The sequence below is a fragment of the Moschus berezovskii genome, chromosome 20 (genome assembly GCF_049115385.1).
Source record: "Moschus berezovskii isolate FMDL1 chromosome 20, NW_MosBer_1.0, whole genome shotgun sequence".
Classification (NCBI taxonomy): domain Eukaryota; kingdom Metazoa; phylum Chordata; class Mammalia; order Artiodactyla; family Moschidae; genus Moschus; species Moschus berezovskii.
Window position 1 is genome coordinate 72,971,011 of NC_142479.1, and position 21,295 is coordinate 72,992,305.

Genomic DNA, 21,295 nt, shown 5'->3' on the forward strand with positions numbered 1-21,295 from the left:
ACTCTCGCCTTGATCCGTATCAGCGCATTCTAATGTGGCTGTAACAAAACCTCTTCAAAAAAGGCATCTTCTAAAAAAAAAAAAAATGTTCACTACACAGACTGAAGAATTGCATCACACAGCTAGGAAAAGACCAAGAAACAAAAAGTCACTATTAATTTCCAGAAATAGGTACTTAATAATTGGAAGAAAAATTTGCAACAAACTGTAACCTGAATCTGGAAAGCTCAGAATGCAATCTGTGGCGACCACACAAGAAGCGTGGCAAAGGGGTTCATGGGCAGCAGGACGGAAGCGCCCACCAGCCCCAAGAGCAGCCCTGAGCGCCTGTGAACGAGATGCGTGCCAAGGCCCAAGCGTCCGTTTCCGAGGAAAATGCATGCCGACCCCGCAGAGAACTGCTGTTGTGAAACCTCTACCCGTCAGGGCACATGAAAACCACGCTCACTGATGAAACATCAGGTGAGGATCACCAAAGCCAGCTTTCAAGGCGGAGACTGTTCCAATAGCCTTTACCATGGTGCACGCTGGCTGGGATAAACTGCACTCTCCGAGTTCGTTTAGAATCATCACCACCACCATCACAACTGTAATAAAGTAATATTATAAAGGTAATAAAGCATCAGAGGAGTGGCACAGGGTGTTAGGAAAGCTCAGAACATAAAAGCAACCCTGTGCCTGTGAGTGCAGTGCCACCCATTTCTAAGAAAACATGTATTCAAAACAAGGTGCCAGAACGTCCCAGGGGAATGTTAACCGGGGGCAAGTGCTGGGAGGCCGGGACAAGAGGAGAGAGTGCCCGAGGCCTGGGTGGCCCCTGGACAGGAGGCGCAGATTGGGCACCAGGCCCACCCTGTCACCATTAGCACCTCTGGGATCAGAAGGCACGACTGTGCTACCTCCGAGTCTGTTCATCTGTGAGAGCAGGACCAGAGCCCACACTGTGTATGTTCTTTTACTTAAGGATTCAGTGACAATGCACGTGATAAATGTACTTTGAAAATCACAAAGCAATTTGTGCAAAACATAAGGTATTAAACCGTCATGTAATTAATCAGCAGCACTTGAGTTTTCCGGAGAGACCGGTGCCTGCCGGGGGCCAACAGGACGAGACAGGACACAGTGGCTGGGCCGCCTCTCTGTCAAAGGGGAAGCAGGACCCCGCAGCGCACGGGGTCCCGGGGCCGCTTCGCTTTCCTTACAGGCGAGCTCCCAGCCCTTCTCCCGAGTGAGGGCTATACTCCAGTCAAGAAGAGCAGTAACAGGCACCACACACACGGCAGCACAGGATTCTACTGTCGCTCTTCAGCACCAGAGCTCAGATGCCCCTCAGCAAGTCAAGCGTCTACCTGAAGTAAAATGACCTAAACATGAGCACGTCAACGTGGTATAACACATCAGGAGACACACTCAGGTACGAGTGTATGTGTGCCATGTGTTGCGTGCGTTAGTCCCTCAGCCGTCTCTGACTCTCTGAGACCCCATGGACTGTAGCCCGCCAGGCTCCTCTGTCCATGGAATTCTTCAGACAAGAATACTGGAGTGGGTAGCCATTCCCTTCTCCAGGGGAGCTTCCCAATCCAGGGATCGAACTGGGGTCTCCTGCATGGTGGGCAGATTCTTTACCAGCTGAGCCACCAGGGATCACTATGTTTGACACACACACACATCTCACAAAGTCACACTAAAACTGTAAGCATGTGCCAGACTGGCCTCTCAGTTTTCAACCTGAACAGCAGACAGCTCTGGGTTTCCCAGGCTGAGATACAATGTAACCATTCGGACATCTGATCAAGTTCACCGAAAAAATAAACCCAAATTCTACAGAGACCTAAAATCTAAAATCTCTACAAATTGACCAGTGCTTCTCCCTCACAGAAAACCCTCATCAGTGCCGTGGAGCACACGAAGGCCACTCTCCACAGCACCTCGCATCCACGCAGCAGCGCCGTCTCAGCCTGAAGGAAGTTCCTATTTCACTGAGCTCTCCGCGTCTTCTCACAGGCCCCCGCCTGAGGCTAAACCGTTACTGTCACCCAGACTGCGGGAAGCTCAGTCCTAAGAAAGACTAGCTCATCAGCCTGGAGAGGTGAAGCTGTCCTCACGCACCAGCTGCACCCCTGGAGCGAGAGAAACCACGTCAAACTCAAGGCGCCACACGACACAGGAGGCAGTTTCAGTTGCGGGAGTTGCAAAGGCAAGACTGGCCATCACAGGAGGCTGCATTAATGCTGACGGCAGCAAAGTGTGTGCAGAGATCCAGGAGTGCACCCCCAGGGTCGCACACTCTCTTGCCCTGTGTAAGGAGGTCTGTACATTTTGCTTAGGCTCCTGACTATGCAACTGTATATTACACACTCCAGTGACTCCTAGCCGTGCTGTTAGTTCTGACACGTATCTGCAACCTCTGACTCCCATCTCAGCAAATCCCCTAGTTATGGTCACCTTGTTTCTCTAGAGAGGGTCTCTACTCCAGCACAGCGGCAGGCTATGGCAAAGGCACGCCCCAGGCAGAGGGTTAGAGACATGTAACTGAGACGCTAAGAGACCCCCCTCAGGATGCACTGTTGTTAGTGTGCGAGTTCAGAGGAATGAGAAAAAGACAAACGTGAGCTGCAACAACATGAACCTTTAGACTTTTCTTTTCCACAGTACGGCATTTAGCTCACTCACAATGATACTAACCAGAAAAGGAAATGTTTGCCTTTGGGAGCTAGAGAAAGAAAACATTCATGTTTGCACCCAAAGTTATTACTAACAAACGAACAGCCTGCTAAAAACTAAAAACCTACGCTGTGACATCACTATGCCACCCTCGGCCCAAAAACTGATTCAAGGGCAGTCATTCCTCTTAAGCAAAAGAGTGGTCAAGAGCTTAGAAACTGACCCCATTTTTTTGCATTTAAATTTGAATAAGTTTAATAATCAAGAGGTAGCTGAAAACAAAAAGGCTTATTTTCGTTATTTTAGCTGCTAAATCCTCTCATTTCCCCTGATGTTTACTTTTCCTATCCAAGATTCAAGAATATACTACACAGTTAAACACAACAAAAAAGAAAAATCGATTCCATGATACGAGAACTTCCTATCTCCTGGAGAATTAACGAACCAGTGCACAGAGAGAGCCCCACGGACAGAGACGCCCAGCAGCTGCGGCCCACAGAGTCACACAGAGCTGGATACGACTAAAGTGACTCAACAGCAGCAGCAGCAGCAGAGAGAAAGCCCCACGGACAGAGACACCCGGCGGCTGCAGCCCACAGGGTTGCACAGAGCAGGACACGACCGACCGACTAACACAACACACAGAGACACCCGTGCTTCCCAGAGAAAAAAAAGGCGGGTTTTTCTAGAAAAGCATTATAATTCCGATCACCTAACAAAACGAGGAAAGCACGTATCAGACCCTGTGGCAGTGAGAGAGACCAAACAGAAGGCAGCCCACAGGAGACCCTGCCTCAGAGGGAGGGGGGCCCAGGTGGGTCACCAGCAGGCAGGCCGGGCCGCCTCGGGTCCAGTGGGAGGGCCAGGCGAGGCAGCTCGCAGGGGCGCTCGGCGCCGGACAAGCCACCCCTCACCCTCGCGTGGGTCTGCCACAGACACTGCACCGCCCAGGCGCCCGCCCAGGCTCCCCAGGTGAGGAGGGGGTCGTCGTGGAAACCGCTCTGTTCTTCAGATTCCAGCTGAACCCACAGAGGGGGCCCGGGCCTGCAGGGAGCTGCGTCCACCCTGTTCTGTGAAGGGGAGCCCGGATGAACGGTACAGACATGAAGGAGCCGGGCAGAGGGGGCTGGGGGGCAGAAGCCCTCAGCGCGCGGGGTCTGAGCGGGTGCGGGCTGTCACTGGCAAGCCCCTCAGCGTCCAGGCTCACGGAAGAGGTGGCTCTGTGTTCTGGAAGCAGTGGAGCTGAGCAGAGCTTCCCGGCAAACTCGGCCAGGTTTGGACAAGGTTACTGAGGTCCAGGGAGGAGAAACTGGGCCAGTGGGAAGGAGGAGCGGAGTGGAGGAGGCAAGAGACCTCCAGAAAAAACAGGACTTGGGCTTTGTGTGTGCAGACGAGAGAAGAACGAGAGGACTTGGGGGGAAATTTTAAGGAAGCAAAGCGATTTCCCAGTGTCAGCCACATGCCAGGCACCCCGAGCATCCCGAAGTATGACAGCCATTAATTCCACATGATAACCCTGTACCTACCACCTGTGCCAGGTACCGTTAACAACGCGGGCAGACAGGAAGGATCCCTGTCCTCAGGAGCTTAAAGCCAGACTTCTCCCTGTTCCTCTTTCCCTGGGCCTCTATTTCTTTTCATCAACTTGCCTTTCCTTGTCCCCGAGGCTGTCTCTGCTCTGAAAGCATCAGCTGGCTGAAGCCAACAATCTGCAGGTCCTCACCCTGAGCGGTTTAACAGTCTGCTCTTAACAGCAAATAAATTCTCAGGAATATCTTCTCAACAGTGATGACCACGCGAGTGTAAGACATGATCATTCAAAAGCAAGAAGTGTCAGGGAGGTCCATCTTCACCTAAACGGACTTGCGGAGACTCCCCACAGAGGCCTGTGCAGGATAGCAGGCTAGTCGCTCCCTGAACCAACAAGCAGAGTGTGCTATTATACACAGACGTTTCTTCCCTGACCTGCAAGGATGAATAAGCTCCTGACAGAGTGCATAGTGAAATGCGGGGTTTGTCGAGAAAATCAATTTAGAAGAAAGGAGAACAATCTGCACTTAACAACAGCAGGGAAGTGAAAGGAAGTTGAAGGAGGGGTGTGTGAAAGACAAAAATTAACCCCACCTCTGAGCGCTGGATGGAGGCTACTTGTCAAGTCAAATTCATAATTTTCAACATATAATGCTTCCAGCTACTCACCTTTAACAAAGACGTAGGACCACCTCTGCCGCTTATTAATGCATTAAGTTAACAAACAAAATACACACAACAAAGAAGAGAACTAAACCAGACGGTGCAATCACGTGCCAGGCTGTATGATACACACGAAGGCCGTCATTCAGACAGAGCAGAGATCCAGGGCTCAGCTTTATCAAAAGCCGTCGTGAACACTTTCTGAGAACTTTTGGGAGCCAAGGCTGCTGCTGAGTACAAACTGTAATAGCAAGGGCTGCTGGCTGCATGTCACTCTGCAGCCACACCCAGATATGTGAACTGTCTTAACACCGTGACATCATCAAACAAGTTTCTAAGCAGTTTTACTTTTAACTGTCACTTTATTTTGATCACATTACAATAAAACTTACTTTACATCTGAACTCCCTCCAAACTGCATACAAGAGAGATGGCTATCATTCCTGGGATCTTTCTGGTCTTTGGCAAATAAAACCCCAGATACAATCAACGCATTCACAATTAGATTTTTTTATCAAGAGCTTAATAATTTATATCGATTATTGTTTTTTCACCTTTGACCTAGATTAGAACTTTATTTTCCACCCTCTCTTCAATGCTGTGTAATAGCTACAAACTTTTACAACAAGTCTTGTGTAAGACAAAGTAGAAATAATAAATGCAAAATAAATTCTAGGTGTTTCCCATGGAAAAGAGAAGCACAAAAACCAACATTATTTTAAGGAGGAACATTTTGTAAAATGTGCTTAGAAGCTTTTAAAAAGCATAGCATACAAATATACAAAAAGCGCAAATGACTTAAACATTAAGGACTTTAACCTGTATTGATGAATTGTGAAATAAACACCTCTAAAGGCTAAAGAGCATACTTGAACAATCAAGTTACTGAACTCTTAATTCAAAAATAAAAGGTCAGTTTTTAGAAAGATCAATATTGCTGCTATAACTGAGATGAAATTACTTTTAAAAGGAGAAAAAATTAGATGAAAGTGCCTGAGAAACTCATTATGATCTTACCCTCAAAAAAGAAAAATGACCAACTAATTACTCAATATTACAGTTTCACCAAACCCATTGGGAGTTTGCCTTATTTTTATCTTGGTTAGTTTATAAAGCTCATCTAGAAAACTATCCACATTTCTGAGGGTAAAATTTTGAATACATACATCATATTGTGGAAGGCAGTGAAAAAGATGTGTTACAATCGGATGTTAATAAATGCAGTTAAAATAAAATGACATTAAAAAAAAATCTCTTACCAGCTGAAACTCTCGACGCCGATCGTAGGCATTCTGTATGCCACTGTCTGCCCATAATGCTCTTATAGCAGGAAGGTACTGTAAGAAAACTTGTGTTTCCACGATTCCCTGGGCGGTCAGGGGCGTCCGGGTATCGAATGCCATCAGCTTGTCTCCATTGAGCTGGTTTGAGTTATCCCCCCAAGGAATGTGGAGTTTCTCTCGGGCATCTACCAGCACCCTCATACCTTTGTTTAAAAAAAAAAAAAAAAAAAAGGTGTGATGGGAGTTACTAGATATTCTCAGAGATGCGATTCTCATATTCTTTCCTTAAACTTCTTGAGTACTCTAGGCCCAGCACCTCCAAAAAATGGAGACCGACATCAAAACAGATAGAAGTAACTTCTCAGAGTGTAAGAAAAAAATTAAAATTCACAGTTGTTCCGTCATAAAGTTAGAGCCTTGAAAAACAAACACAATCAACACAAGTGCTTCTTCTGTAGGATTTTAACATGTTCTAGTTAATAAAATAATTCCTGGGCAGAAGGGAGTCGCAAGACAACCAAAACCAACAAAGGAAGAAGAAACTCTGCTGCACAGCCTGATGTCTAGGCTCTGAAGATCTGCAGACAAGGCTCTGAGTCTCTCGGAGAGACTTTTATGAAACACCAAGGAGAGACTCAGCGCCCCGTGTTCTCCCGGTCCCTGAGCACCCTGCCCAGCCCACCCCACGGCTTCCAGGACCTCGCTCAGAGCTCAGACACTTCTCCCCTGGGAGGCTTGGGAAGCTTCCAATCCGGGTGAGGCTCAGGGTGGTGTGAGACTTCCCTAAAAGGAGGAAGACCAACCGCAAAAAAGATGTAGAAGCAGAGATTTCAACTCACAGAGATTAATTCAAACCCATTATTTCTAACACTACACTGTTACCTTTAGTCCCTCCTAACAGTCATGTGACTATTAGGTCATTTGTTTAGATAACTGAAAAACCGTTTGCCTGTCAATTTTCTGATCACGTCAACTCAGAAAATGCAGATGGCTAGTGACTTCATCTCATCAAGGCTTGAAGGTCACACTTAGGAGCCAGTGTGCAAGAGGAACCAGGTGTTAAACAAGAGACAGGTGTCTACCTGGCTATCAGTCAACAGCTGGTCTACTCATTAACAGAACCCCTTACAATCAGCTGCATCAGATACAAAGGTACCTTCCGTTAAGGACTGACTACATGGAGTCTTGGGCCTTGAAAGAGACCTTAGGTTAACTTTGTACTAAACTGAAGAAAGGATAAACCCAACCTCTTTACAGCTCACTGCGTGCGTCCTAGGGCTGGCTGTGGTCGGGGAGCTCCTGATGTCCTGGCCCTCCCTCATCGTTACCCCACAAATCTCCCCCTCTCCATTCCCCGCACCCCAAGCAGTTTTCCTCCACTCAATTCTGGAAGGGGAAAAAAAAAAGTGAGTCGAAAGAGTAACTTAAGTACTTCCTCAACAAAATCCCCCCTTAAAAAAAACGCTGCTTGGAAAGGTTTGACATTTACCGACCCCTAGGTAAACTGCTACGCAGACGCCACGGAGAGCACCCTCACGCACCTCAAGAACAGGCTCTGTATCTCAATTCTGCCAAAATACCTTTTATAAAGTAGAAAACAGTCGGACACTAAAAACAGTGCGAATTATAGCTCAACTGACAAAAGTAAAATCCCCCCCCCCCGCATTTGTTTGAAAGCCCAGAACTCAAATTCCTGTGCGTTTTTCAGTTGAGAACAAAGATCAACTCTAGTTTTAAAAACACCCACGAACAGCAGCAGAACCTATGACCCAAGCCGACACTGATTCACTGACTCAGCCTGCACGGTCCCAGGCCCTACACCCTCTGTACCCACACACAACCCCGTTTAAGCAGTAGACGCTCCCCCCACCGCAGTCAGAAGCAGAAAGAGGGTGCAAGGTGCTCGGTGATGACAGGCACACATCCTGCCCGACCGTGACACTGGGGCGAAAAACCACTGATGCTAAAACTTTCTTAGACCGACTGATGGTGCGCTCTTTCCTGACGGAAGCACAGCAAACGGGACAGCCTTGAGTTTCACATCCTCGCCCCCAAAGGGCCAGGGGCCTGTCACCCTCCGCCCTTGACCCGAGTCTCGGGCACGAGGTTCCGGAGCTCCGCGGCCTCCGAGCTGGGAGCAGCCGCGACCCCATGTGACTCGGGGCTGGGCGGGCAGCGCCCGGGCGCGGGGTGGGCTGGCTGGCCCGGGGGAGAGGCCAGCCCGCACCGGGGCGCTCCCCTCGGGCGGGGGCCCGGCACCCTCCCCGCGGCCGCGCCCCCTCGCGCGCGGCCGGCCGGGGTCTGCGGGGAGCAGGGCGGCGCCCCCGGCCCACCTTTGATCACGTTGCTGTAGATGGTGGGGCGGAACTCCTCGCGCGCGCGCTGGTCGAAGTCCTGCCCGTGGATGATGCGCATCTGCTTGAGGAAGGTGGACTTGCCGCTCTCGCCCGCGCCCAGCAGCAGGATCTTCACCAGGCGCTTCACGTAGGTCTTCTCCCGCGACAGGCACTTGTCGATCTCCTTGGACTTGCGCTGCTGCTCGGCCTCGCCGCTCGTCAGCACGCAGCCCGGGAAGCACACGGACAGCACGGACCGCGACGGCAGGAAGTCCGCCATCTTGCCGCCTCGCGGGGCCCCGCGGCTCCTCCGCCCGCTCGGCGCGCGGCTGCGGCTCCGGCTCGGCGGCTCGAGGGCGGGGGGCGCCGCGGCGGCCCGGGCGCGCCGGCGGAGGGCGGGAGCCGGCGGTCTGACTCGCAGGGCGGGCCGGGCAGGGCGGGCCGCGCGCGCCGCGGAGGGAGGGCGGGAGGGCGGGCCCGGCGGGGCGGCGGCCCCGGGCGTGCGCGCGCCCGCCGCCGCGGGGACGCGCACGCACGCCGCGCCCGGAGACGCGCGCCTCTCGCGAGCCCACGAGCTGCGCCGGGCGCGCGCGGGGCGGGGCGGGGCCGGCGGTCACGTGGCCCGCGCCGCGGCTGCGCCTCCCTCTTGCCTGCAGCGAGCCGCACCCAGCCCGGGCCGCGCGGCCACCTCCGGGGGGCCGGGGGGCCGGGGGGCCGGAGACCCGCCCCGGGCTCTGCCCTCTGGGCTCCCAGCGGCTCTCGTCGCTCCCAGGCCCCGCCGCCGGCCGCCGAAGCCTTTGGCTCCAAAGTCGTTCAAACAGAGAGCGGGCGCCAGCGGTTTCGCTGCATTTTCTTCCAGTGGGTCCCGTGACAGCCCGCCCTCCCGAGCCCGGGAAGGGAACCGGCGTGACCCCCCAGCCCCACCCGAGACCCTGCGGAGACGCTGCTTGCGGAGGACGGGCCGCGGAGGCGCCGGGACGAGCTGTGCATGCCTCCCGGACGCGGTCCGCACGCGGGCTGACGCCGACGTCTGCTCGGGTGAGGTCACCCCGAAAATCCCCCCCGCACCGGACACCGACGCGGCTGTTCTCCAGAGGAAGCAGATAAGCAGACAGACCGAGAACAGGAGCCGGCGGAGGTTAGGTTTCCTGACAGATTGCAGAGGATGTGACCGGCCAAGACTCGGGCCGGACACCTGCACGGCTGCGGGGCCACAAGCGACACGTGGGCTGGCAGAGGGACGCCTCGCAAGGACCCCGGAAGTCAGCTTTTATCTCAGCGCTCTAGTTTCAAGTGGAAAAAGCCCTCTGGGCTGGTCTCTATGGCAGTGCAGCTCCTCCCAACAGCCTTGCCTGGGGCTTCCGGGGCTCAGAAGCTTGTGTGTGTCAGGCAAGGAGGTAGCCAACAGGTCAGTTTCCCGAGAGGCTCAAGAACACGTTTAAACAAAATCAGTGCTAATCAGTTTGCTGGCCTGATTGGGTTAATGGCTGAGGAGCCCCATGACTCAGTAAATTGGCTGCAGTAAACAATACCTGCCATAGGATTATCTCCTGTTGTCCTGGCCAAGCCCATCGTGTGGACAAGCTGCCCTATACCAAGTAGGGTAGGTGCTGCAGTATTACTAGGCGGTGCCTCTAGGCAAAATAGATAGTAAAAGTCCACTCAGGTTGGAAGAGCTCTCTGCAGCTTCAGCTACTGTTTGGGAAGCTTGGTTTTCCACCCTTGAAAGGACAGACCTCTGCCCAGGACAGGGTACAGTGCTGGCTTGGACTCCACATGCTGATCTGAATGCCACAAAAACAGGAAGAGGGAAGCCTATCAATTAGATAGTTGGCATCTTTTTCTTCTTTTTCCGGGAGTGCTCACATCATAATTGAAGCACCAAGGATGCCTCGCAGGCAGGAAGGCTTTCCCGCTCTGCCAGTTCATGCTGTGACATGTAGAACAGCAGAGGAAGGCGTCCAGAGCCCTGCCTGTAACTTCCACGTTGAACAGGCTTGACTCATATCAAACCCCGCTGCTCGCCTCAGTGCTTCAGAAAAAAGAGAGACCTCTTTGGGCCCTGCCTGGGGTCAGGCTGCAGTTGTCCAATAGCTCCTGTCTGGTTGTCAAGCCACCTTGAAAGTGTGAGTGTTAAAATGAGCTGGTGGTATTGCAGATAAGAACCCTCCTGCTGATGCAGGGGCCACAGGGTTCAGTTCCTGGTCCGGGAAGATCCCACGTGCAGCAGAGCAACTGAGCCCAGTGTACCACAACTAGTGGGCACACGGGCTCCTGGGGTCCATGCTCTGCAGTGAGAAATGCAGTGCAGAGAAAAGCCCATGCACAGCAGTGAAGACCCAAGGGCAATCAAATAAATAGAGGAGTCATTTTTTAAAATGAGCTGGAAGGACTTCCCTGGCAGTCTGTTGGTCAAGACTTCACCTCCCACTGCAGCCCTCCCACTGCAGCGGGCGCAGGTTCAATCCCTGGTCGGGGAGCTAGGATCCCACATGCCTCTTGGCCAAAAAACCAAAGCATAAAACAGAAACAATATTGTAACAAAGACTTTAAAAGAAATGGTACACGTTAAAAATATCTTAGGAAAAAAAGGAGCTAGAGGTTTGATGGTTCCTCAGAAAGTTACACTTAGGATTGCCATATGACCCAGCAATTTCATTCCTTGGTGTATACCTACAAAGAATTGAAAACAGTTGTTTAAAGGAAAAATTGTGCACCTGTTCATGGCAGCACTCTTCAGAATAGCTCAAAGGGGTGAACAACTCACGTATCCATCGGTGGATGGATGGATGAACAGTGTGGTATATCTGTGCAGTCCAGTTACTCAGGCATTAAAAGGAACGAAGCGCTGACGCATGCTGCACCCTGGATAAACCCTGAAAACGTGATGCTGCGTGAAGAAGCTGGTCATAAGAGTCCACATGGTGTAAGGCTCCATTGATAAGAAGTGTCCAGAATAGTCAAATCCACAGAAACAGCAGATTAGTACTTGCCAGCAGTAGGCAGAAAGAAAAGGGAGTGATTGCTTCATGAGTATAGGCTTTCCTTTCGGGGTGATGAAGATGTTTAAGAACTAGATAGTGCTGATGGTTCATTCACAGAATTGTGGGAATATGTGTATATTATATACATCGTATATGCATAGGGTGTGCTCAGTCGTGGCTGACTCTTTGTGACCCTGTGGACTGTAGCCCACCAGGCTCCTCTGTCCATGGGATTCTCCAGGCAAGAATGCTGGAGTGGGTTGCCATTTCCTTCTCCAGGAATTCGTCCCCATCCCAGGGTAGAACCCGCGTCTCCTGCACTGCAGGCGGATTGTTCACCCACTGAGCCATCGGGGAAGGCCCTGGGAATCTACTAAATGCCCCCAAATCATACACTTTAAAACGGTCGAATGATGAATTTAATGTTACGTAAATGTCACCACAATAAAATGAGGTAGGGGAAAACAGTAGCTTCCATAAAACAAAAGTCGCTGGAGTCATTTACCGTTGAAGACCCACAGCGAACGGTGTTCGGTGATTGAAAGTGTGATTCTGAGTTTTATTCTTTGTTGGCCATGCAGCTTGTGGGATCTTAGTTCTCTGAGCAGGGATTGAACTCAGGCTCTTGGCAGTGAAAGAGCTGAGTCCTAACCACTGGAGAGCCAGGGAATTCTCTGGTTATGTTTATTTTAAAGTAACTCGAACAATTAAAATGATTTGCACCAGAAGCAAATCTAGCTATTGCTTCAAGTCACATTGTAATGATATTAGTGAATATTATAATTTTCAGACAAATTGTTTCATGACTGAAAAGAGAATCTAAAGTTTTTAAGGGAATATAGAGTCTGTTGGTTGGAATTAGATCTGCTGGCTACTGTATTTCCAATAGACGCAGGTGTGAATCCATTGGAAACATCTGTATTAGCCCGTTAATCCGTGTGCAGATGAGCGGTTCAGATCCCCCGAGGAGGAGCTGTGATAAAAAGATTGCACAGTTAAATGGTTAATTAGTTGTAGTGTGGCTCTCTTCTTACTGGAAACTCAAAGTCTAGTGGCAAACAGTCTTGCTAGATAAATAATCGAGGTGTGACTAACAGTGTAGAGACACATTTCCACACGACTTTCCTACTCTAGTGTGGTCGCCTAATGAAGGATCAGGCCCTGTCTGGCAATGCTGTCGATTCCTGCAATCTACTATCTGTTCTTTTTTTTTTTTCCTCCTTGGCTGCTCCATGACTTGTGGGGTCTTAGTTCCCTGGCCTGGGATGGGACCCATGCTCCCTGTGGTGGAAGAGCCGAGTCCTAACTGCTGAACCTCCAGGGCAGTCCAACTATTTGTAACTTTCTGTTGGAACTGAGAGAAAGCCAGGTATCCTATCTTACAGTCACAGTTTTCTAAAAAGTGTGGGCTTCCCTCATGGCTCAGTTAGTAAAGAATCTGCCTGCAATCCTGGAGATCCTGGTTTGATCCCTGGGTCCGGAAGATCCCCTGGAGAAGAAAATGGCAACCCATTCCAGTGTTCTTGCCTGGGAAATCCTGTAGACAGAGGAACCTGGCGGGCTACAGTCCTTGGGGTTGCAAGCAGTCAGACACGACTGAGCGACTAACACTTTTTAAAACAGTGGCACTACTTAGCTCATTTATCAGAATCTGTGACAAATAACTCTGGGCTGTTTACAAAAATCAATGTTTTTCACAAAGGACAAAAATGTGTCACCCTCAGACATGTTCGAAAGAATGTGCCAGAGGCTCTGGGAACGATTCCAAGAAAGGAGTGTACAAAAAAGATTTTGGAACGGTGGGAAACAATTTAAATGAGTGCTTGGCCTGCCAAGGTGACTACTCACTCTTCAGGATGGGACAACACCCGTTTAGATGTGTTTATTTAAAAATCAGTCACATTACCGGATGGGGAAACCGTGGGTTAATTTTCTAATAAAGATGACGACACACCCAAGGTTTTCTCCACTTGACTCTTGAGTCTCATCACCAGTGTTATTATAGTAGGTGGGTTCTGCCACTTTCTTTCAGATAAAACAGGCGTGGGTTTTTCGTGTCTTCCTTTCTGTGCTAGGAAAGCAAGGGAATTCCCTAGTCTTCCCAGAATACAGATCTCTGAGTTGTGTGTGTGTGTGATGTTTTAAACGCCCCAAAGCACTTTGACCTACTTTTATCTCATTCTTTGCTCACAATAGGCTGACGGAGCACCCAGTGTTAAGCTCACTCCCTGAGCAGGAGGAAGCCGGGGGAAGAGAGATCTGAGGACTCCCTCCGACTGTCCGGGGGCAGAGGCAGAACCAAAACCACCTACTTTTGACTCTAAATCCAGGGCTCTTTCTGAGTCACCAGAAAGAGGTATTTCCCTGGGTGCCCAGGTGTACAAAGATCGCATTTAAGGAACAAGTAGTTGGTTGGTTGGTTACTTGGTCTGTTTTTCCAGCCCCCTTTGGGCTAAAGGCCACCTCAAAGTTTACCAGCTTGCAGGCTGATTCTAGCACAGTGAGATGTTCTGCACCGGAGCTCAGACTCTGGTTTGTAAACTGTTCTGGGTGACTGAGGTAGAAGAAAAGACGAGGCCGGCTTTACAGCCATATTTACAAGGTGGCGGAAGCCCCAGATGGTCCCTTCATGTGAGTCCAGTATCAAAAGGCAACTTTCTTTGTTACGAAACGCGATGGTGCCCTGACCAGAGTCAGCTTCTCATGTGGAAAGTTTTGTATGAAACCCGGCATGTGGAATTGCCTTCGTGGTGGTTTTTGTTGCTGGTGTTACTGAAGGAAAACGTGACTTTAATTACTGGCTGTGTTTTCCGCAGCCTCCAAGGAAGATCCATGAGCCGCTGTTGGGCATTCGTGACCTCTCAGCTTCTCTGGAGTCGGAAGCCTGCCTCTGAAAGACACACGCCCGTCCTCGGAGAAACCTTCAGGCCGCAGCTGCTGTCTGTACCGGGCGCGTTTGTGGGCAGTCTGTTTATGTGACCCTGAATGCGGGGCTTTGCTTGGAAACCTGGGACTCTTTCTGGGAAGCTCAGAACCCCCTGCTCAGTGTGTCTCCTCCTCCCTCACTGCTTCTGAAGACGAGGTCGGCCTTTTACACCACGCTGCCTGGAAGCGGCCCGTGCCTCGCCGACACCAGTAAAGCATCTCTAACGTGAGTTCTGTTTCTCCGGAGAAACTGATGTGTGCGGGGTCTAAGTTGACTCCTGTGTCTGCACACCCTCTGCTCCCAATCCAGTTTTCTTTCCTCCGGCACGTGGGCTGGCAGGCCCGGGCCTGCTGCTTCCATGAGCCGTGCTCCTGACTCGCTGGCAGCCGGGTGCAGCATGGCACGCCGAGGCTGACCTTCGCCTCTGTCCCCGCCAGGGCACTGACCGTCACGTGGTCAGGGCTCACCCAGGGGCGCCGAGAAGCGGTTCCCGGGGCCTTTGTGAGGTCGTGGCAGCCAGGCTCCCCGGGGCGAATGATGCCATCAACGCACCTTCTGCAAACTCCTGTGTCAGCCGCTGAGGGAAAGAACAGGCTGGCTCCCGGCAGGACTCAGGGAGAGACAGCAGCCGCTGAGTCAGAGTCGCAGAGTCAGAGGTCTGGAAGCTGAGCCACGAAGGCCTTCCCTGTCTCTCGCTGTCGTTACTGCCCTTCTCCCGGCCCCGGGGGGGCTGGCCGGGCCCCCACTGCACACGAGAGGACGAGGCGGGGGTGAGAGCGAGCTGCAGCGCTTTCTTGTGTGCCAGCAGTTTCAGACTCATTTGCCCTTTCTGTGCTTAAGCACGGCTGGTGATGGGAAGAGTCCTGTAAGCAATGAGCTGAGGTCTCCTGCTTCTCTGGTTTAACCCTGTGAAGCAGATCAAATCGTCTACTGGTCATTTCCTTTCCCACAGAAGGAAAGGAGCAAGGCTGTGGGACCTTGGGGAGAACTCACTGAACACAGCATGCCTCACTTTTCCTGTCTGTAAAAAGGGAGTTTGATGATGATGATGATTTTTACCTTTTGGCCACATCGAACAACGTGAGATCTTAGTTCCCCGACAGGAGATGGAACCTGTGCTCCCTGCAGTGGAAGCTCGGAGCCCTAACCACTGGACAGCCTGGGAAGTCGCCCAGGATAAAAGCGCTTCCTTAGAGAGACATTGCTCCTGGTGAATTTCATGCCATCCCAGTCCAGCACCGGCCATTTTTCTGATTTGGCTCGGGGTGGTAGAGAACACCCAGGGCTCTCCCTGCTGTCTTTCCCAGGCCCTCGCCCTCTTATCTCACTCCTTTCCTTCCCGGACCTCCACCCCCGCCGCCACCTCCCACCCACCCCCGACGCTGTCTCATTATTTCCCTCCCCTCCTCCCTCCCCCGCCCCCCAGGCTGATCAAGGTTCCCAGCCTCTGAGGTCCCCCAGCATTCTCCCGCCCCCCCTCCCCTCAGAGCATGGGTCCCTTGCCCTCCCTCCCCCACCTCCCCGGAATGCGGCCCCCCCACCCAGGCCAGGACCACAACCAGCTCACTGGTGCCTTCGGCATCCAGCGTGGCACATGGTGTGTGCTCATGTGCTGAGCTCAGCTGTGTGCGACTCTCTGCGACCCCATGGACTGTACCCGCCAGGCTCCTCTGTCCGTGGGGGTTCTCCAGTCAAGAATACTGGAGTGGGTTGCCATTTCCTTCTCCAGGGGTTATTCCCGACCCAGGATCAGACCTTCGGCTCTTGCACTAGCAGGCAGATTCCTCACCACTGAGCCCCCTGGGAATCCTGTCATATGGTAAAGACTCACTGAATGTGTGTCATTTAAATGAGTAGTCACCATCTGCCTGCTCCCAGACACCTCCCTGCATCTGACGGCTGCCAGCTGGATCTGCAGGCCTGGAGGGATGTGTGTGCGGTGACCAGAGACCCTTGTGGCTCCGCCCCACCGCTCAGAACCAGGGTCCAGGTCCTGCGGGATGCTCTGCTAACGTGGCACAGCCGGACACCACTCGTGAGGGGCTCTCAGGTGACCTGAGCTAGCCGGAGGGTGTGCCTGCTGCAGGGCGACGGGGATGCGCCTTCACTTGCTGCAATCCATCAAGTGGCCGCCCCGCACGGGGCAGGCAGGACGCTGTGGATGCCCGCGGGCCAGGAGAAATCGGAACTCAGGCTCTCGCCCCTCTCAGCTGCTGCCCGCTCCTGTCAGGCTCAGGCCGGGGTCGCCGAGAGCGGCAGGGAGAGCTGGGCAGGAGTGGGATCCAGTCCGAGCTGCTGCCCCGCACGTCTACCGTGTTCTTGTCGTGTCCAGCTCTCTGCGACCCCACGGACGGCAGCACACCAGGCTCCCCTGTCCTTCACCATCTCCCGGAGTTTGCCAAAACTCAGGTCCACTGAGTGGGTGATGCCACCCAACCTTCTCATCCTCTGTCACCCACTTCTCCTCCTGCCCTCCATCTTTCCCAGCATCTATCATGTGAATCCCGCAAAGAAACACACAAACTCTCTGAGCTTCATTTCTTTTTCTTAAAAAATTATTTATTTATCTATTTGGCTGCCCTGGGTCTCGGTCACGGCACGTGGACTCTAGTTCACTGACCAGGGATGGAACCCAGGCCCCTGCGTTGGGAGCAAGGAGTCTTAGCCAGCAGACACCAGAGCTTCGTTTCTGTCATCTGAAAAGTGGGGCTAATTCTGCCCACACTTCACTGGACTGGTGAGAGGGTGCAGTTTGATGGTAACGTGTAAACCACCTGGCAGAGTGCCTGCCTGGCCCCACTTAGGTGTCACATAATAAGCATTTGCCGCTATGCATTGGGGGATTGAAAGTGGTTAGTGATTTTGTTACATAAATATGAAGGTTAAAAAAATAAAAACCGTGTTGTTGTTTAATCGCTAAGTTGTGTCCGACTCTTTTGCGACCCCATGGACTGCAGCCCGCCAGGCTGGCTCTTGTAGTGAGGGCAAGGACAAAGGCAGAGGTGCTGGGAGGAATGGGGGCTGCCCGTCGGGAGACTTGGTCGACCCTGAAAGGCTTAAGGAGCCAGGGTGCTTCTGTCTATCAGGAAGCTCCTCTCCTGAGGAAGGACTGAACACAGGCCCAGGAGACGTGTGTGTGTGTGTGACTGGTGTGTGTGTGTGTGTGTGTGTGTTTTAAAACAAATGTGTAATTTATGACATCTACTCCACCCTCTGAATCACACAGTGACCCTAGACCTTTGCCCAGAATCTCTGAGATTGTGAAGGACACTCCTTAATTCTAGGGAACTCCTGGAGGTACTGGGGCCAGGCTGGAGACATCAGAAGTTGGAGGAAAAGTCATCTCCAATCCCCCTCATACCTTCCCTGGGAAAGGTATGACTTCGAACAGGACTTCGGGCTTTGCTGGGTTGGAAGGGGGAAGACTGCTGGAAGGGAGAGCTGCCTCACCCACCAGCGGGCCTCCCCCTTTCCCCAGCTCCTCTAATCCTCCAGCGGCCTGAGTCACTGTGACTCCAGTCTCCTTCTGCAGACCGTCCAGGTCAAAAGCCAGCCCATGGCGGCTGGCGTACAGGGAGGGACCAGCCTATGGCCCGTGGTATCAGCCCAGTACTGCTCGGTCTGGACGTGTGCGGAGCGTCTATGTGGGCCAGGCACTGTGCCCTGTGCTGTGAGCTCAGAGACTCAAGAGGGGAAGGCCATTGCAGGGAGGGCACGGTGGATGAGGCCAACTGGTCAACCAGCCATCACGGTGCTGAGTTGGGAACAGGTCCATCAGCCTGGGAACTCAGGTGGGGCCTTGGAAATCAGATGGATGGTATTTGAGTTATTTTGAAAGAAAAGAAGGGGAAGATGGGGAAGGGAAGGTGAGCATCCTGGGCTGGGGATTAACATTTGGAGAAAGATCAGGAGGCCCAGAACAACGGCGGAACAACGAGATGCTGCTGCTGGAAGTTTGTTGTCTGAGAGCTCTCGCTCTGTGTTGAGTGAGCCCTGTTCCCATTTCCCGGATGGGTAGACTGAGCCGTCAGGGGCACTCATCAAGGTCGCACTCAAGGGGTGATGCTGACTGAAATCCGGAAATGCCTGACTCCAGCCATCCCACCCAGCAGCGCGGGGCACCCTGGGGGCTGCAACTCATTTGACTTCACGTGGGGGGCACGTGGGGACCCCACACTGATTCACAAGCATTTTTTTCTTTTAATTGTTTTGATGAGTAGACCTCGCTGGAGGAGCTGAGCAGGTAGCTCCATGCAAGACATGAAGGCGACCCTAAGTGATGGTCATGCCCTGCCCAGCGTGGAGGGTCTGTTGTCAGGGTGGCGTGTGCAGCATGGCCTTGACCCCGGGCATGTCAAGCAGCTCTGGGCTCACGGGCATTTCCCCCGGGTGCTGGCTGGGCACAGATGTGGGTTTCTTTCTAGGGCAGGCGGCCCGAGGATGCAGTCAGTGTAAGCTGCAGGCCCAGCCAGAGCGCTGTGGAAACACAGACTATCTCCCACCCCAACGTTTCCTTTGTGGAGGCCTCTTCCAGCTGGGGCGCTTGATTCCAACTTCCTTATCAACTCAAGCTTCCTACCCTGATATAAGGAAGCTATTAAAGTCCACTTCCTGGTGTGGCCTTGACCTCCCCTGGCCTTGCGTGCACTGGCATGGAGTTGTCTCACTGCGTGACTGAGAGAGACAAGGGCCCTGCGTAGCCTGTGCCTGGGTGTGACCTGCAGCCGCTCGTGTTCCCTGATGCGCCACACTTCGGTCCTGCCCATCCGGGCCCTTCTCTCCCGCTGTGGCCCGGGGGGCGTGGGGAGCACCTTCCATCTACCTGGCAGACGCTGGCTCCGAGACGCTCTGATATCCAGGTCACTGGAAAGCTCAACTGCTCACCTCAAATCCACTCCCTCCCAGTCCTGCCTGGGGGTCTGGGGGTCTGGGAGGGGGGAGCTTGGGGGAAAAGAGGGGATGTGTCTCCTGACAAACTGGATCCTGGTGACCCGGGACCGCTGCAGGGAGCCTGGCCTGAGCCAGGTCCTGCGCGTCCTTTAGGGGCCCTCCAACGGGGACCTGCTCAGCCATCGCTTTACAAGTGCACCTTCCTGACTTCCTGAACATGTGGGGAGGGGCAGGAGCAGACTGTAAGGGTGAATGCCCCTGGGCTCCTGCTCCCCAGGAGCTGTCAGCAAGGACCAGGACGGACTATGGGGGAGAAGGGGCGACAGTAATGGGAGGAGGCCAGGCCCCCGTTTTCACCTGGGAACGCAGAGCTCAGGGCTGTCAGTGTTAACCTGCCGGCCTCTGGAAGCAGGGTGCCAGGCTGCTCAGACAGAGGTGCTTTACATCATCTGTTCCAGGAGCTCTGAAAAGACAGAAGAAGGGGAAGGAAAGCCCAGGCCCTGGAGTCCAGCTGGCTTCTCTCCAGGGCGCCATGAGGCAACCTTGGGAACCCAGCAGAGCCCCCCGGAGCCTCTGCCTGCAGGTCTGACGGTGGCGAGGCCTCCCCAGCTGTCTGAGCCCCCAGGGTTCCGGTCACCCAGCACCAGCACTAGGTGACTTGCAGCAACAGAAACGCATGCCGCGCCGCCCAGGGGCCACAAGCCCAAACTCCCAGGGTGGCCTGCTGGAGACAGGAGCCTCCTTTGCTTGTCCAGCATCTGCAGTGGCTGCACTCCTGGACATGCTGTGCCTGCAGGCACACTGCTCCGCTCCCACGGCCATTTCTTTCTCTGGGTCTTCACGTCATCTTCCTTGCGTCCAAAATTTTCGCTTCTTGTAAAGACGCCAGTCATACTGGAATAGGGTCTACGTGACCTCATTTTAATTCAATTTTGTCTGTATAGACGCTGTTTCTCTATCAAGTCACATTCTCAAGTATACGGGGTGTCAGGACGTGGGTCCATCTTTTGGGGGGACACAAGTGGACTCTGGCCCTGGCCTCCGCAGGCTATTCTTAGCAAGTCCCTTAGCCGAGGGAGGAGACAGTCAGAGACGGGGGCGGGGCCACGGTCTGGAAGGCAGCAAGCAGACTGGAGTTCGCCTGCGTGCTGGGGGCAGAGGCCTCCAGCAGGACAGCTTTACCCTCTGGCGGGAGTCAGTGAGGATGCACCAGGGCAGGGATGGGGGTTAAAGGTCAAGGGTGCCATGCTTCCTACAGAGAATCAGAGGGGTGAGGTCTGCTCAGGGGTGTGGACGAGCTGCGGGGCCGCCAAGGTCACCAGGCGATGAGTAGCTTGAGGACCCAGATGAGATGGTGACCTCGGGTCGTGCTGAGGAGAGGCCACAGCCGGTTTTCCTCCAGGTTCTTTCATTCTCTCGCACGGGGCACCTCTGCTCAGCCGGGAGACTGGAGGGCGAGGCTGAGCCGGGGCCTCAGGAGGCCCTCGAGAAGTGAGGTTGCCGGCTGACCTGGAGTCCAGCGAAGGGGTGGGAAGCGCGGCCCCTGGGGCTGAGGGCCCGAGGGGAAGGGCAGGGCGGGGGAGAGCCGGGTATGGGGGGCGTCAGCGGGGCGGAGGGGCGAAGCCGGCTGCAGGCCCGGAGCGGGACTCCAGACTCCGAAGGGCGCGCCTTGCTGGGTGAGGACAGGTCCCGGGCGGCTGACGCGGGGCAGCAGGGTCCCCGGGGCGGGGAAGCCGAGAAGCGGGCGCAGCCCCGGCGGCTCTGAGCCCCCCACGTCCGGACGGGAGGCTGCCCGTAGGGGAGACGCCTGGCAGTGGGAGGAAGCGCGGCGGGGGTGGGCGGCCAGGGGAGCGGGGCTTCCAGGCTGGGCGGGGGCGGCGCGGTGCGCGGGGCGGGCCCTGCGGGGGCTGCTGCTTGGAGTTCTTGGGGGGCAGAGGCAGGTCGTTTAGAAAGGGGGTCCCGGGGGGGCGAGAGTGCGATGCGGGCCGGAGGCGGGGTGACAGGAAGCTGTGCCGCGGG

General features: G+C 53.7%; 1 protein-coding gene across 1 annotated transcript in view; it reads right to left on the bottom strand.

The window, feature by feature from the left end:
- The window catches only part of GNA13 (G protein subunit alpha 13), a 32,514-nt gene extending 23,562 nt beyond the window's left edge, over positions 1-8,952 (bottom strand). Inside the window, exons 1-2 of the mRNA XM_055408758.2 lie at positions 8,474-8,952; positions 6,117-6,343 (exon numbers count right to left, since the gene is read on the bottom strand). Of these exons, the coding sequence (XP_055264733.1) occupies positions 6,117-6,343; positions 8,474-8,756 (510 nt within the window). The 5' untranslated portion in view covers positions 8,757-8,952. The remainder of the gene's footprint in view (positions 1-6,116; positions 6,344-8,473) is intronic.
- Between the last annotated feature and the right edge of the window lie 12,343 nt (positions 8,953-21,295).